General features: G+C 43.5%; 1 protein-coding gene across 1 annotated transcript in view; it reads left to right on the forward strand.

The window, feature by feature from the left end:
- Positions 1-3,081: 3,081 nt before the first annotated feature.
- RIN3 (Ras and Rab interactor 3) overlaps positions 3,082-17,987 on the forward strand; it is a 64,714-nt gene continuing 49,808 nt past the window's right edge. The window contains exon 1 of the mRNA XM_077180630.1: positions 3,082-3,336. Within this exon, the coding sequence (XP_077036745.1) occupies positions 3,290-3,336 (47 nt within the window). The 5' untranslated portion in view covers positions 3,082-3,289. The remainder of the gene's footprint in view (positions 3,337-17,987) is intronic.

Raw genomic sequence — 17,987 nt, forward strand, 5'->3', positions numbered from 1 at the left:
CTGGGCTCAGGAGAAGCTTTAAATGCATTTCTTGGAAAAAGAGGAGCTGAGAGTTTATTTACCTCATCTCATGGCCTGGTGTGTTATCAGTTTCATTAGACAAGAGTCTTCTCATGAGTACTCCTAGCCAGTTTACTACCAGGAGATGCAAGCTAAAACAAAGCTTGATCTTTTTTTTTAAGCACTGTGCGTGAGACTGGAATCCCTACTGCTATATAAACCTGGCCTGAGCCACTGTGGGGCTTTTTGTGCATCTACAGAAAAGCTTTATGGAAGTGGAGAAAAAGGATATTCTGCATTTTCTGAATTTTGTAAAAGATTTCATTCTTTAGTGTATGCTAGGCTAAATTTTTCTAAGCTGGGAACAGAAAAGGATTCCCTCTTTTACACAGAATTAACTTTTAAAAATCAGAATCTGAATGTGAAAAGTGCCTCTTCATTTAATCCTTCCATCCTTGACACTGTGACCCATCATGATCTGTTATGTAATAGGCTCTATAAAAGGCACATAATCTATGGATTAGTGACACAATAGGCATGACAGTTCCTGAGGACTCCTATCACAGGCCATATTATTGATGCAGCCTCTCCCTCCTGTATGGAAAGCAGAACTGTGGTGTAATCTGGGTATATTCTGAAAGCCCTTTATTGTAGCTCAAGTGCTCATTGTACTTAATGGCTTCCCCCATAAGCCATTTTTAAACCTTTCCAACCCAGCTGCATGAAACTACAAAAAAGGGCTGCAGGATGCTGTGGCTTAAGATGGAAAGAGTGAATCAGTCCTAGAAGAGAAATAAATTCCTCCTATTTGGCTTGGATTTATCACAGAAAAATGTCAATTTGAACTAACTGGATATGATTTTGTCATTTAGCTTTTTTGTAATTGTTTCCTTCCAAAGCCTGATTCTAGAACACATTGTCACATACTAAACCTGTCAAATCTCCAGCTCACAAAGACACCTAGTAAAGCTTGAACAAAATTTGTCTTCTTTTTCATATTTTAAATATTTTACAGAAGTGCTGAGCATTTTGCAGAAAATATGGGACTTTTAAAATTAAATTTGGTCAATATCTTTAACAAAACAAATTTCAAAACTTCAAACTTCTGAAACTGCATTCTTTACATAGGAAATAACATTAAAGTTTTCACTCAAATCACATGAAACAGCACCAAAATACTGGAATTTTGTATTCTGTATTTTTTGCCCTTTTTTCCTGGACCTATTTATTTGTTCTAGTAATTTTTTTCTTCTTCCCTAAAAATATAATTGGAATTTTCTAACTCTGTTGTGTTCTGCATTTGCAAAATCTTAAGTCTTTGCCTAGGATGGCTGCCTGTTTGTGTGAACAGTTTTCTCTCTGTGAACAGATCCATGCAGACAGCACAACTTTGCAATTTTTTGTCTCAGCAAAACTTTTTTTTCAGCAAAGCAAGGGCAAATGCTGAATGGGCCTGGTTCCTGCTGAATTGCAGGGGAGGGAGGTGTAAACTGGGGTAGGGTTGAATTTGTGTGATGCATGTAGGAGATTGTTCTCATGCCAGTACCTGAGGTGCATTTCAAAGGTGCTCAGCTGGTGAGTAAATCTAGATTTTTTTTCTTGGACCTCTGAGCCCAGAACCCACAGAGGATTCAGAGCTGAGATCTGACAAGTCTGCAGTAAGGGATGAGTGAATCTCAGCCAACCAGTTTGTTTAAGAGGACTAAATTTTTCATGAATGAGTTTATTGTTGCCTGAAAATGACTCCAGGAGCTGGAGCAAGGAGATCCTTAATATTGTAGAAAAGAGCATTACAAGATACAGTAGCTGAAAATTTAAAATTAGATAAGGCAAAAAAATCAGGTGTGAATTTAAATAATGGCAGAAAGTAAGCACTAACATGCCTTACTTAGAACAGTGGTGAATTTTCCATCATGCAGTCTTTCAGTAAGGCTCTTTCTAAGATAATAATGTTTCTAAGATAAATCCTTGTAAAAGCTGCTGGAAGATAAATTTCCTAATGTGAACTGAAGTTACAGTCTTTATTAAAAAAAAAAGGGAAAATTTTGACTTGTGTTCCATCAAAGGTGTGACTGGTGGTGGTAAAAGTCTCCCTGACTCTCTCTAGCTCAGTGCCAGCAGAACTGGCTCTGTGTTCTGCACTGAGGTCCAGTTTCCCTCTTGCCAATACACTGACAGCTCCCTGGCATTTGCATTTCTGCTCTGGACTGGACTGTGTATTGCTGTCTATTTTCAGAAGCCAGAGAAATTCCTTCTAAAGATAAAGGGGGCAAAAAATTATTTTCGTCTCCCACTCCACTCCCTCCATTTGCTTTTCTCCACCTCTTCTTTCTACTTCTGCCTTATTTTTTCCATTATGTATTCTCCTAACATCAAATACTTCTGGAGCCACGGGGCTGCCAAACAGGGGTGCCACCAGCCCTATCTGGCAGCACATCTGGCAGCCCCCAGCCTGCACAGCTGGTGTGTTTTGGGTCAGATTCCCACCCAGCAGAGCCTCAATCGCTGGCAGGTCAAACGTGCACCGAGCCCGGCTGAGCTTCCCAGCCTGGAGAGCTCTTCATCTGCCAGCAGGCACACTACTTAGCATTAGCTTTTGCTTTAACTGGGAATGCTCTTGCAAAGCTGCCCTCTGCCAGCATTAGACATTTCGTTTTCTCAGGTCCTGTGTAAATAGAAAGGTTTCCAAGCCCCATCTGGTTCCAGTTACTCAAGCAGTAGAAATACACATGCTTCAGGAATTTGCAGACGGAGGCTTACTGCTTTGCTGCCTTACAAAATCCTTTACAAAGTTCACTGTGCTCCATTGCCTCCTGGTGTACCTGTAGTCTGTAAAATGATTTCTTCTGAAACCCTCTTAGGTGAGAGAAACAAATTAGTTCAAAGTCTCAGGCCCTTCTTTCTAATAAGGTTAACCTGCTTGCACTACTAAATATGGCTTTATAACACACACATACACTCACACACACACACACCCTTGACCACCAAAGACTGCCTCTTCCTGAAATCCCCCGTTCATATAAATACAGGAAGTAGAAATAAGAGAGGCTAAAATCGGATCTTCTTGGTAGTTTGCTTTCATTTCAGTGCTTGTTTAGTCCTCTGCCCTTTGATACTACTGAGCCTGAAGCTGGTTTTAAACATCTTCCCCCTCGTGCCCTTGAAATACCATCTTCAGTACAAAACCTGAGGATGTGGAAGTTCTGCTCAGCGATGGGAAAGAATTGCTTTTCTGACCGAGGAACTCTCAAGCCACTGTGATACAGAAAGTGACTTAAAGTTTGCTGTAATGATGAAAACATCAGCAGGAGAGAAGGGAGCCAGGGATGACTCAGGGTAAGTCCTGAATCTTTAGTGACTGTTCATTTTTAATAACTGTTGCTCTCCTTTTCCTACTTAACAAAGAGTTCCCGGCTGCATGTTGAGCTGACTGCTGAGTTACTAGTTACACAGTCACAATGGTGTGGCATGACTGTGTTGTAATTTACAGTATTTCCTTTAACTGACATGTTCCAGCTGAAAACAAACTGCAATAGCTTTATTTAGCTTGAACCTTAGCTATTTAAGGAAGGATAAATCCAAATCTACAGTTTGGGGCAGAGGACAGAAAAAGGGACTTCTTTGGTTTTGGAAATGTGACAAAGCTTTCCTGGGAGGCTTGCTTTCTTTTTGCTCAAAGGCAGAAGTGGATAAGGGCTTGTCCTTATGAGGTGCTGGTCACTTCAGTGCCTGCACACTGAGGTGTACACAAACCCTGTCCTTACACTCCCAGGAGACTTCAAGTGTACTTTCTGTCAGGAAAAGGCTTCCCTTGCCTCTGGCCAAAACACTGCACCTTGCAGGACCAAATCCCGGGAAAACAGTGGGAGGCAAAATGGGTTTTGATACAAAGGACAGTCAGCAAGCTACTGGGATTCCAGGATAAGGCTGGAATCCTCCCAAGGCTTGGTTATATCATAAAACCCATGCTGAAGCTGGGCATTTCTGTTTCCTGTTTTAAACAAGCAAGGGAAAATTACATAGCTGCTGGAACTGTCAGTCACACCCCTCTGCCCCTTCCCCCTTGGAAAACCATAATAATAATAATTCAGATACCGAGACTTTTTCTTAGCTGTCTAACACACTTAGCCTGTTTTCCATGAATAAAGGTTTCAGATATTTCTGTGATGGATCCAGTAGAAGCAGCTCTGTGGATGGGTGGACAGATATGGGATACTTGCATTTCCAGTTGCTGAGGGTGCTGCCCTACCTAGAGCACGCTCAGTCAAATGGGGAAATTGCTGCTGGCAGGGCACTGTGTGATGGTTTTACTGTAGCACTGCTCCCAAATGCACACATGGAGTGGGGGGGGGGTGGAGGCAGAACCCTGCATTGCAGTTCTCATTGCTTTTGCCTTGTTCAGTTGTTTGCATTAAGTGGAACAATGGCACTCCTGTTTCAAGGTATAATTCCTCAGTTCCATGTAATGTTAAACACTCAGGGACAAAGATCACACAGCTGTCAGGAAAAAAATGAAAGCATCCAATCCCTGTAGAGTGGTGAGAGGAACTTATTATTTGCACTTTGCAGATATTCCCTGCATTTGTGACAGTTAAGATGTTAAGTATGATAGACTGGAAGATATATTTGTTTATCTCTTTGTGAGATGTCTGAAAGGAGCCACATGCTTGCAAAGGTTTGTTTTCTGTCTAGAGTTGCAGGAAAAAGTAAAAACTAGATCAGGACTGTAAATCAAGTGGCTGGAGAAATATTGAAGCATCAATGGCCATGCTGCATGCATTCTTTATATGTTTTTTGAGCATCTGAACAATTTAACAGAATGACCTTTTATTTCATTCACTGATTGTCTAAATTTCCAATCTATCTTCCACTCATAAAGAGGAACTTGGCTATTTTAAAATCTATTTTAACTCTTTTTGTTTACATACTATAATATTGCTGAAGATCCTCAAAATTACATTTTAGCATGCACACATTGTGGCTTCCAACACATTACAGAATTAGAAACATTTCTAAGTTGTGTTTAGCTGATTTCCTGTTATGGTTACACTGAATTAGGTGCAAATTACACGAAGTATTTGGAATTCATCGCTTTCAAAAGAAATGGTAACCTAAGGCAAGGTGTTGATGGAGAATCTAAACCTGATTGTAAAATTCTGTGCACCAAAATTGCATATGAAATTCCTGAGATTGCCCCTCTGTTCAGCATAGTTTAACATTAGTTAAAAAGGAAAGCTTATTCACATGCACAGGAATGATGGCAGTGCAAATTATCATGGAAGTACCCCAGCAACTTGGAAATATGCATGCATTCATTCCTATTAAGGACTAGGGTCTATTCTGCATCTAGTAAATCCATAAACAAGTTTTGCTGATTTTTGTCTGTCAAATGTCAGAAAGACACTGGGGAGAAGTCTGCCTCCAGAATTAGTAGCCACTCAGAGAGGAATGAGGGAGAAGTGCAGCTAGGAGCTGGATAGAAATCAATCTAATCAAATTCTTCCACAATGCTATTGGAGAGAAACAGGGGAATTTAACATTTAACCATTAATTCTCACCTAGAGTGAGGCTAACTCCTAGGAACATTATAAAGTGATGAGATCACAAAACATCTGGAGAAATGTGAGCTGCTTGACCATGGTGATCATGGTTTCATGAAAAGATAAATGCCTTCACTCCAACATCTGGCAAATGTATGGAAGATATGATGAGTAGAGCAGGCAGGAGCTGAGACAGAAATGTTATGAGCAAATATTGAATCCATCCTTGAGAAAATGGCTGTTTCAGGTAGCTGGGATGGGTTACAGTGGTTCTCATTTCTGGGACGCCAGATTACCTAATGCAGTAATGATTGTGCATCTTTTGGTGACATGTCTTTTTTTGGCACAAAACCCACATCACAGTTGACAGGTTTCATGTGATGAATGTAGACATAAAGAGGTCAAACACTGGAGGAATCTGTAAACTGAACCACTCTCATAGATTCACAGATTTTACCTTCAGAAGGGAAAGTTTTGATTGTCTAGTCTGATCTCCTGTGTAGAGCAGACCATGGAACCTATGAAGCATCTATAAAAACCATGACTTCTGCTGGAATGGGAGTTTTCACAGAATCATGGAATATTCTGTGATCCCACAAGGATCATTGGGTCCAGATCTTGTATGAATAGCCCATACAGGGATTAAATCCATGACCTTGGTGTTATTAGTTGGTCACAAGAGCTTTGTTATCAAGGGATTCTTCTACCCAGGCTACACATAGCTCTCTGCAATGCAGTAAGTAAATCTTAGACCAACTTTTATCAGGATCAGGTTTGAAATGAGAAAAAAATTATTTAAAACTCAAGAGCCATCCTTTGTAAAGGCTAAATCTCAGATTATTTGAATCAGTGGAAAAAGTTCTGTTTCCCTCAGGAATTCTTGTAAAGTTCTCCTCATAGAAAAGGAGTACTCTCACCAGAACCTGTGAGATGTGGTGTTTAAGGGGGAAGGGACAGTTCAAGCAACTGGCGACAAATCAGTGTTATTAAATCCCTGCTGTCTGTCAAGCTCTCATAAGGGATATACACTTTCCAGTTGAGAAGTATGGCGCTTCTCAGGAGGGAAATATCTGTGCTCAAGATGCATTGCACCAAGACTGGGATCTCACTGTAAAGATACAAAAAAGGAGGTGCTCTCCAAAGCTACCTGAACTTGGTAGGGAGGAGACAAAAATCTCCCGAAATTGATTTAACTGAAAAGCATGTTTACAACCACACTGACTTGTTACATGGTTTTTCCAGCACTTCCAGTTTGTGAGTCCTTGCCAAACTTGGTGGATGCTTTGTGCAGTGGCACTGTGGTAGCAGAGGAGGCAGCTGTCCCTTTGGTTCCTAGAGGACAGACCACAGTGGGAATATTGCCCCTGAGCAGGAACCTCTCAGCACTGCAGAGTCTTAGACCAGTGCTCACAGGAATGGGGGCACAAATGTAAGCAACATTCTGATCATGTACTTTCTACTACAGGTTCAGCTAAATATAGTTTTTCACTTCCTGTCCTAAATGGCTACGTGCTGGTTTGTACTGCTGGCTTTACAACCTAGAGGCAGCACAGGCTGAAGAACCTGCACCTAAGGTGCACACATCTCCCTTGCTCTGTGAGCACAGGTACTCACATAAAGCACTGGGTCCTGGAGAACAGCTGGGAGGGCTGCTTGGCACAAATTTGGGCTGGCTTCATACCTTATCAAACTGTAGGGGGATAGAATATAAGAAAATAAAGATAGTGTAGAAAGTAATCTTACCCCTAAGGAGTTGCAGCTGGGCCAATTATCAAAGATTAGGAATAGGCCTAATCTTTAACAGGCCACAGCTGTAAGCAATGAGAAGAAGAGTGCTATAAAAGAGTGGGGTGGCTGGGTGAGAAGGGAACTGCAGTCAGTTGGCCACTTGGTGAAGAAGGAAGGGTCAGTGCTCTGAGGAGCTGCCCATGAGAAACACCAAGAAGGTTTGGATCTTTTGTGATAGGAGACAACAGCATGGAACCCCTGCAGTGAGATGGCAACATCAAACCATGTGTATGTAGTCCAGGTATTTTAGAGATTCTCTATTTTATATCGTACTTCCAAATGATAATTGGATTTTTTTCCACTCATTAATCAGTAAATATAGATAGTTTCTCTGAGAACAGCAATATAGGATTGTGAGACTCAGAAAAATCTCCAAAATTACCTGAATAATAGACATTAAAGAAAATACCTAAACCAAATCCATTAGGAAGAAAAAATCTGGAGAGTTTTAAATGCTTGTCTGGGTCAATTGATAAAGAGCACAGAAACCTTAGTGAAACTTGGACAAAATATTGTACATCTCAGACCTTCAAACTTTATAATTTTGAAGGGAGAAGGTTTTTTGCATTTGAGAATAGAAATAAATAGCTTTTTGGAAGGTGATTAGAATGAACAGGCAGCTGTTTGGAATGACTGGTCAAATTCTAATACACATGGATCTGTGGGTGGAGTGAAGATATGGTCATCAAAAGCCCTTGGTGCCTCAGAAGTCTATCATGCTTTGCCAACTCCATCAAAAGGCATTCCCCCTGTGTAGGGAAGGGTGTCTATATGTTTGTGACTGTTTCACTTGCCCTTTGTGAGGAATTAAAAATTAATGACAATGAATTTAGGTATTTAATATGTCATTATAATCTTTCTAATTAGGTTTAGGTTTAGAAGGAACCAGTGCAAAGCACGTTTTGCACATGTTCTGTAGAAGACCAAAGAGAGATTGTGATGTGTTTTGTTATAATGTCATCAGCTCTGGGTGGTCCTAAAGTCACAGGGGATGGGATGGACCTGGTCTTGGCAGTCCCAGTGTTCAGAGCAGCAGCTGAATCACAGATTATTTTGTTGACCTGGCACTTTTAATTCCTTCTGAGAAATTATTAAAGCAGAAATAGTTACAAAGCTGAGATGTTTGATCATTATTTTTTTAAAAAAATAGTTTTAAAGTATTCATACTACCAAAGAAGACTTTCAGATTTCTCTAGACCAAAACTGAGAAAACAAGAATGAAAGGAGACTGCAGAAGAGAGTTTAAGAAGGTCTTCAAGAACCAGTGGAAGCAGTTAAAGCAAAATCATGCTACAAGGGCAGTGAAGTTGCAATTTTTGGATCTCAAAGCAGGCATTGGTCTGCAGTGGTCTGCCATTCGGTCTATGTCCTACATTTCTTCCTAATCCCGATTTTGAGATTAGTTTTTTTCTGTGGTGTTGGGTAGGTGTTTCATGATGAGCACTGAAGCGGAATCTATAGAATAAATCCTCATTTGGAGTTAGGTAGGAGCTAGACAAAATCATGCATGCCTGGCTGTCTGTATGAGAAAATGTCTTCTTAAAAATCTAGGCACAGGTACATGGGAGGTTTAGTGAAGGTGCTTTCTTCTCCAGAATTTGCTGAATGGGAGGAGGCAGTGCCCACACTGCCCTGGTAGGCATAGCCTGGGTTCCTGACTGTTCTCTGAGCAGTAGAACTTGTTCAAAGCTGGGTCAGGTTGCCAGAAGTACTGGCCATGGGCCACAGAGAACATCATATGGCACTTGTGGAGTGAAATCAGTGGGGGCCACCCATGAACTCAAAGAGCGAAGTGCCTGAGGGGCAAATATGTGCCTGAGTCCTGTCCTGGTGACACACCCCTTGAACAGCTTTTCCAGGGGAGCCAGGCAGCAGTGGAGCCCTCTGGAATTCACTGTTGTGAGCTGGGACATGCCTGTACTGCACAGGGGGAGATGTCAGGGTGCTGGGCACAGCCTGGCTCTGATGCTGATCTAGCTGCACAAAGGGGAGCACACAGCTGAACAGGCAGGCATCCATGGAGAACTAGCCACCACAAAAGATGCACAGGGTCCAAATCTGCCTATTTCAGTGCTTCCCAGCCAGATAGAGCTGCCTCTGATCACAGGGGAGAGGAGAGCTGTCCTTGTCAGTATTGCACCCCATTGCTGTGGAGGGCAGGGCTGTTTCACAGGGTTGCCTGTGTGTATGCTGTATTTCCCTGGCACTCTCCCTCCCTCCACCACTCTGTTTGGCAGCCCTGATCTGCTCATACAATGCAGGAACACCAGTGCCACTCCCTCCCCCCCACCCTGGCAAGGGGAGTTCCTAAACAACGCAGATGCACAGGGCTGAGTTGGAGCCGTGCTCTGGTGTCAGTCTGGAGTAAGCCCAGAGCTGGAGCTGGCTGAGCTCAGAATCCATCCCAGGCTGTCAGGGGGGTGCATCCCAGAGAGGCAAGGCAAGCTTTCAGCTGGTGTCCTTTGATTGTGAACTTTGTGGGGGAGGAGGGGGGAAATGTCTGTCAAAATACCTGGTACCACAGCCCTGTGAAGCAGCTGTGGTCGAGGGAGCAGTGCTCTTCAACCTGTGCAAATGCAACAGAGCCACAAGCATCACCCAGTATGGTAAATATCGTAGCCACAAGCCTTTCCTCTGTCCATTCTGTACCTGTCTAAACTATCTAAAGTAATTCTGCCTATCTCCAGAAATGAGATCCCTCTACCCAGCTGAAGGGGACCATGAAGGCAGTGCTTCCCTCAAGATAATCAGTTGCAAGAGTTTTGAAGTGCTTAGCTCCTCTTTGCCTGCACCCAAAATGGAATAAATCTTTTTGCAAGTGAAGATGATTACTTGAGCAGTGAAGGATTAGCAGATGTGAGCATTGCATAGCTGGTTGTGCTAGTCACATTTTCCTAAATAGATATTCTGTTAGATACACACAAGCCAGGGAGTGCTATGGAATGCAGCTCTTTCCAAATAGATTAATACACACATGCCTATGTGTGTGCCTTTCCCAGACTTTCTATTTGCCTTTTGCTAAACAGAGTAAAAGCTATTTGTGTCTGAGTAAAGGATTTCTGCCTTCTGAATTACAGGTACCTTTAAAGGGGACAGAGTGTTTTTAGTAACTGTAATCACATGGTGTGAATAATATAAGGTCCTTGTCTTTATGAAAGGATCTCTGGGTGGTTCATGGATATTAAGCCTCCCAACAACCAGCTAAAGACAGATACTGTTACTATAGGAAAGGAAACTGAGGCACAAATTAATGGAGCTGATTTGATTACAGTCCCTTATGTCATAGCCCAATCCCCTGGATCTTTGTTGAGCAGTGGAACTCTGGTTTTCCTCAGACCATCCTTTAAGTTTGGGGTGGTGCTAGGAGCAGAATCCCTTTCTCAGAAAGCCTTTTCTCTTTGGTGGTTGAGTTCCCTGCTGGATTATGGAGCTAAACCAGCTCTCCTCAGTGTTTACACAGCCTCTACAGCTGAAGCAAAGGTGGGGTGTAGGGAGAATATGGAAAAGGTACTCTTCCTGCAGCACCCTCTGTGTCCCTGGATGAGGAGGGGCCCAAAACCCCACCCTGAGCGTTGTTCTCTGAGGCAGGCCTGGAATGCTGGCTCTGAGAATGATCCTGCAAGAGGTGTGGCTGCTGGGAAATGCTCTGGGTGGCTCTGGGTCTGTGGATCCTTGGTAGGGTTGGGACCCCTGTCTTACTGCTTGAAATTATCTCCTGACCACGTTAATTAATATGTTTGCTTTGCTTTTGCAAGGCTAATGAATTGTTGGGGAATTTCAAGTGCTTTCTTGAAAGCAACTGAATACAGACAACCTTCTGGATGCTGGCAGAACTTTGCCAAATACAGGGAATCCACACTGCTCATGTACATCCTCCCATGGCCCTCCAGAGAAAGCCAGTCTTTCGAAGGCTCTCTCTTGTAAAAGCAGCTGTTGGGCAGAACAGAAAGCAGCTGCAGCCCCTTGTGAACTGGATTAAATTTTCTGTTGCTTGGAAAAATTCACCAAGGAAACAGAGACCAACAAATAGCAGAGTCTGGAGAAAGACAGCACTGCTGGCTACCTGCATCACTGTTCTGCAAATTGCTAGCAGACTTCTAGGCAAAAAAGGGTTGTCACACATACTTGGCTAAATGACAGCCTGGGACCCAGCCCAACCTTTCATCTTGCCTGCCAAGAATCTTTCTCTTCTCTCTTTCCTTTTTTGCCCCCCTTAAGTTCTCTTCAAGGATTTTTCACTCCTGATACCCTCCACAAAACAAGAAACCAAGCAAAGCTCAAAGCTTCTTCTGCTGAATCAACACACAGGAAAGAGCTTGGCTTTGGCCAACTTTCCATTCTGTCCATAGGACAAAAATGTAATACAGAATGTTTTTGTGTAATTGTGTCCTGAACTCCCATTCTAATCCTTTACTGGGATTAGAAAGTACTTAATTTTAGGCTGGACCTCACTGATAACCTTTCTAGCCAAAAGGGAAAACAACTGTTACCCTCCCAGCAGAGATTGCAGGAGGTGCACTGTGAACAGCAGCCTGAGACAGGGATGGATGATGGCCTTAGTCCCTTGGCCTGGCATTCTGCTGTCTCCCTTTGCTATTAGAGCTGGCTGTGTGGATCCAGTCTGGATTTACCCTGCCTGACTTGAGGTGTTTATTTGTTGTGTCATTCAGGAGCCCATGCGCCCATGGTGATCCCTGTCTTACTGGAGAAGCAGCAGTTCCAGGGAATAGTTCAGGGTGACTGGTGCCAGTGGGCTGAATCCAAGTCTTAAATTTGTTCATGTCTCACCAAGCTGAGCAGGGAGCCAGGCCAGAGAGCTGTGTCCAGCACTCACCTTCTTTCCCCCTCTGGCCCCCTTAGTCAGAGTGCCCCGGGGTCAGACAAGCCACAGCAGCCTGGAGGTAGGGGTGGCTGCAGCACAGATGTTTTGAGCAGGATATGACCAAGACAGCCATGTTGTGGATTGTCTTAAACTGTCTTGTGGTCTGAACACAAAGCCTGTGGCTCATGACTTACCTACATTTTAGCCCTGGTGACACAGTGACCATAAACACAATTTAATAAACCGTCTTGAGGTCCCAGCAGAGGTTTGGTGGGGTCTGGGGGAGCTGACAGGTTTGTCTGGCTGCTTGGCAGGCCTGTAGTCACATGCTGGGCTGGCAGTCACTGCAGGGACGTTTTGGCAGTTTCTGACACTGCTCCACCAACCAGCCCTTTAGCCCCAGGCTGTCCCACCAGCACAGGAGGACGAGGGCCATGCCCACCCACAAGACACATTGCACAACTTAGCAAACTAGAATCCCTCTCCCACCCTGAGTTGTTTCCAGGTGTTCTGGAGGCCTTCACCACTAGAAGGTGGTGAGAGACCATGGCCTTTCACCACCTTTCCATATCCCTGAAATACCCAAACAAGCCCTTTTCTTCTTCCTCTGCTTCCCTCATGAAGGCAGATCTCTAACCTTGTCCCAGTGTAAATGCAGGCAGGGATCCCATCAGGTAATAAAGCAAGAAATAAACACATTTCTTAATGCCTAATCAAAATTAATGAGGCATATGAAATTAAAGTAAGGAGTAAGGCTTAAGGGGGACAGACAAACAGAAGGTTCACAGATTTAGATATTTGTTTTTTTCACTAAAAGCACCACATATTGAAATCCATTCACACTGACACTGAAGGAACTCTTACCCAAAACATGAATATTTGTGTGTAAGCAAGCCACTTTGTGTGGTGCCTTGTGAGAGGAGAGACCTCAGAAGTCCTGTGCTCTGCTCCTTCATATTCTGCAGAATGAAAGTCCAGTGAATTTGTTTCCTTTGGCAAAACAACCATTTCTAGTTGTAAATTAAGACTGAGATAAGGGTTTGCAGATATTTCTTAGTGCAGAGGACAACTGCTCAGCATTATGCAAGTTGTGTGGTTAGCCTCTCATGTCTGGTGTGCCTCATACTCAATCCCCTCGCAGGGTGAGCAAGGCCATAGCTTTTTATCTCTAGTCTGATGCTTCTCTAAATATTTTGCCCAGGTTTTTGGCTCTAAGACATCATGCAGATTTCAAATATTTTTTTTTAATATATAGGGTTTGAAACAGAATGGCTTTATGAAAGCTAAACCACACTCTATTCTTAATGAAGTTTGAATTGGAAATTTGTCCCTCCCCTTTATTTTCCGTTTCCTTTTCCCCTCTTTGTTAGGTGATTACAATATAGAAAAGCATTCCCTGGCTTTCCATTCCTGTCTTCCTTCCTGTCCAGATGAGCTGGAAAGGGGCAAAACCTCTGCCCACTACCTTGACCCTGCAGTAAAAGCAGGGGTGCTCTGTGCTTCCAGCAATTCAGGTGGTTCTGGAATGCAGAGAATAAACCTTTCTCTCCAGGTTGTGGCTCAGCTGGGCCCCTCTTGAGCACTGACATGGGAGGGTGAGGGAGATCTGGTGTTTCCTTATGATCTTAAAGCCTAGGAAGTTGTTTCTCTTCTTCACAGCATTTGCTTCTGGTTTCTGTGCTGCACAAGCCTTTCCGGAGAAGCTGGATTATCCAACAAACATGTTTGCAGATTTTTGTTGAGGAAAATGTCTGTTCTCTAGCCACTGTGACCCTGCCTTGGCTGGTGCTCCAGCAGCTCTCTTCTCTTTGCCCTGAAAGGGCCTTGCAGAAGTATAAATGATCCTTCGTTGCCTGCACATAAAGAAAAACCTTTTAGCTTTGCTGATACGCTGACATTCCTAAGAGAATAATTTGGGTTTAACTTAGGCAAAGGACAAATGCCCTGAAAATCTCTGATTGTAAATGTGGGGGAGAGCAACTTATCATTAACTGACTGTTGTTAGGAAGGGAGCACAGCTAATAAAACCTGCAAAGTGGTTTTGACTTGACAAAGTCATTTCGACTGAGTAAAAAGAGAAATACAGTTGATGCTTGTGAGATAAATTGTTGTTTGCAAAATATATATGTAAAATAAATACAAAATAAATTTACAAAATAAATATGCAAAGTTACATAAAGGCAGCGGTACAGTTTGGGAATACCAGCCAAGGCATGTTACAACAATAGGATATAATAGCCCCAGTCCAGTGTGGGGCCACAGGCAGCATATTCCATTATTCCATTGGTGTTAATGGATGCAGGAAATGGCTAGACTGAAAGGGAAAAAAAAAAAGCAGGAGGATCTTTGAAAGAAGGGCCCTTCCTTCAGGAAATTTGTGGACGTTTGTTTCCATCCATTCCATGGCTGTGAGTGTGTGTGAGAAGGCTTGTTTGTTAGTAGAGCTGGCCTGGGAACTATCAGTAATGAAAATTAGCTTGTACTTTTTGGAGGTTTTATGCATATACAGTTCTTTATTGTATACATGACTTTGTGTATTTAAATAGAGGGGCAGACCTAATGAACCTAGGGGCCACAGAGAAGCTGGGAACTTAAACATTTTGTTATATCTCCCCACCCCTTGAGAGAGCTCTTTGCTGAAAGATTGTTGACAAGAGGGTCTGACAGGTATATAGCTGCTCCTTCTCTATAAGGACTTACAATTAATCTTGATTAATTTAGGAGGAAGAAACATTGGAGGGTTCATGGGAAGCACTGCAGGCACCCCTGCTTCTCTGTTCCTGGGTTACTTGGCCCTGCTGCTCCCACCCTCAGAGAGGCACTGCTGGTCCTGAGCAGCAGGGTTGTGCTCTGGGGAGGGACAGTGGTTACACATCCCTCACAGCAGCAGCAGCTCTCATCCAGCAAGGCTCTGCAGAGCTGACCTGACTCCTCACCTTTCAGTGGGGCGAGGCTCTGCAAAGTTCACAAGCAGATAATCTGCAGTCACATCCTTTGCCTGCACTAAGAAGTAATGAGGAAAATCCATGTGTGAGCTTTAAACCCAGTGATGGCAGGAGCCAGGGCAGCAGGGCTGAGCAGAGCTTGGCCATTCTGCTCCATGTGTTTGTGCAGAGCCTGCTCCTGGGGCTCAGCTCCTCCAAGCCAGCCCAGCTATCCCTGCTGAGCTCTGCAGGCAGCACTGCATGTCCACACAGCTCCTCCAGTGTGCTGCTGACCCATCAGACCTTCAAGCAGAGCCACTGCATAAGAAACCAGCCTGGTGTCATATGTGACCAGAAAACTCAGTGGCTAGTGGTTACTTAATAAATTGACACATGATTTACAGTTCTTCTGCACAAGTGGCCATGACACCTTTTTGCCCTTGAAGTGTAGTAGAGCTTGTTCATTTTTGTAACTTCCTCTGTTGGTTTTCACTGGTGAGTGGTTTAAGGGTAGGTGAGCTGTCCCACACCTAATCACCTGATTCCTCTGTGCCTTTAATGGAGCTCCCCAGCAGGGTGATGACTTGTTCCACTTCGGCCAACTTAGATGAACATGTGCAAACAGGGCCCAGTTGCATGCAAACCTGCCAGCCTTCACAGAAGTGGGCATTTGGGAATCCCTGGCAGGTACAGAAGAGCTCACTTCAATTGCAGAGTGCAAAATTCACTGTGGAAATTGATGGTGCCAGTAACAGAAGGTGGAGTAGGTGGGAGACAGAGTTTTGCTGAGCTGTGAGGTGCCAGGATATTTAGGAGACCCTTGGTTTGTCTTGTCTTTTGGCAGCTGGAACAGCTGCTGTATTGGCTATTAAGCTTGGTCCTTCCCAGGCATGTCCAAAACTCCTGGACATGCAGAGCATCAACTGTAGACCAAAGAGTAGAAGGGTGGACAATTAGGCAGAGGAGGAACAAGGGGACCAGTGAGCAGGAGGAAATGCTCTGCCAACCACAGGCTTTCCACGGACCGCAGCCTGAGCAGCACAACTTCCTGAGCTAGAAACTTGTCACCAGGGTGGACCAGTAACACAAGCATTCTGCAAGGTGGGGAGGACACTGGACAGCCAAGCCTGCCTCATGGCACATGTCCAGCTTCTCACACAATTTCCATTATCCAATTTTTCTGTACATCCAAGAACCTTACAATGCAGGAAGCTCCCATGGCTTGCTTTACATCCTACTTCTTCCCCCCCGCTCTTTCTACCTGTCAGACAACAAGAAAGTTGTTTATTTCTGACTAGAGGGTGACAATTACCTGGGATTTCTGAAAAACTCAAGAACTTCCCTTTCTACTTTTAGGTTTTTCAGTGTTTGTTATTTTATTTCAGTTTGTTTGTTTGATTTTGTAAGATCCCTTGGCTCTGTTATGAAAAAACACTTATTAAAACTTGAATTTTCTGCAAGTCAGGTTCATGTTTGGTACACAAAATTTGCTTTTGTGCTATGGATTTTTCAATATATCACTTTGCTACCTCCCCATATTCCTTATACTCTGTTTTATGATGAAACAACTCCAGAATTTCGAAGATGTTGGAGCTCTTCCTGCAGCTAGGTTGGGTTCAGGGTCTCATTTCCACCACCTGTTTAAAGAAAGAAGAACGCAGCAAGGTGACCAAAGGCAGGTGCAGAGGGTAAATTAATCCTTCTCCTCCATATCAGATTAATTTGATCTGAACTGATGAAGTGATCAAAGATGGGCTGGCTTATGAGAGTAAGAAGAAGGCATCAAAAAATGGCCATTTCTGAGGTGGAAGCAAAATGAAGCTTGATGTCCTCTAGCTGTGGCACTGCATAATTTCTCTCACAGCAAACTGAAAGTAACAGCACATGAATTCACATGTGTCTGAACAAAGATTTTTAATAAGTCTGTGCAGTTTGGACACCAAGCTACCTCCATTCAATGTGTTCCTCAGCACCTGTCTAATCAGAAGTGGTACTAAACCAAAGCAAGCATAGGCAGCTCTGTTTCTTGCTGTGGGTGAAACCTTGTACTTGCTGTTCATGTAACTCCAATTATTCCTGTAAGGAAAGAAGGTGGCCATAAAAAAAAAAAGGATACAGAGATCTGCCTCTATTGCCAGTGGCACAGAGCCCTGCAGCTGAGTCCAGCTGGGTTGGTTGTGACACAGGATGTAAACCAGCCCTGTGAGCCTTCTGTCAGTCTCACCCATCTCCATGCTCCCAACTGTCTCTTTTAAGCACAGGTTTAACAGCACTGCCTATCAATTTCCATCAGGACTGCTCTGTTGGCTTCAGCAGCTTCTGTCTTTTCCTCCTGCTTCAAGTGCTCCTTATAACCACTGGGCTTGAAGGGTTTCCACATGTCAGCTTCAGTCACAAGCTGCTTTATCCCAAATGATATCCCTTCAGTACCAGGTAGCTCTGGTGCAAAAAGTTTCTCTATCACCTGGCACATGGAGATTGTGACTGAGTGTCTGTATTTCTCCCTCAGTATCAAGGCAGCTCACACACATTTCAAGACCTATGGTTCCTGCTCTGCTATAAATACAAATATCCCATTGGCTCTCCTTGAGGACAGCACAGCAAACCCTCACTCTTGCTCTTTCTTGTTGTCTTCTTGTTTTCAGAGGGAGAAGCAAAAGCAATAAAACATAATAATAAAAGACTAGCTCCTAATTCTTAAATCTGGTCTGCTTAAACAATACTAAGGCACTCTGCCGTTACTTATCAGTGCACTACAGAGCATTTGATTAACAATTTGAGATTTAATTTTAAAAATATGTTATGTCTCTTCTCCAAGCAAATGTGCAGGAGTGAAGAATTAATCTGTGCTGTTTCACACAATTGCTGTGTGTCTCAGCTGCCTCAGGGAAATTCAGAGTGACCAGCCACATA

The sequence above is a fragment of the Agelaius phoeniceus genome, chromosome 6, assembly GCF_051311805.1.
Source record: "Agelaius phoeniceus isolate bAgePho1 chromosome 6, bAgePho1.hap1, whole genome shotgun sequence".
Classification (NCBI taxonomy): Eukaryota; Metazoa; Chordata; class Aves; order Passeriformes; family Icteridae; genus Agelaius; species Agelaius phoeniceus.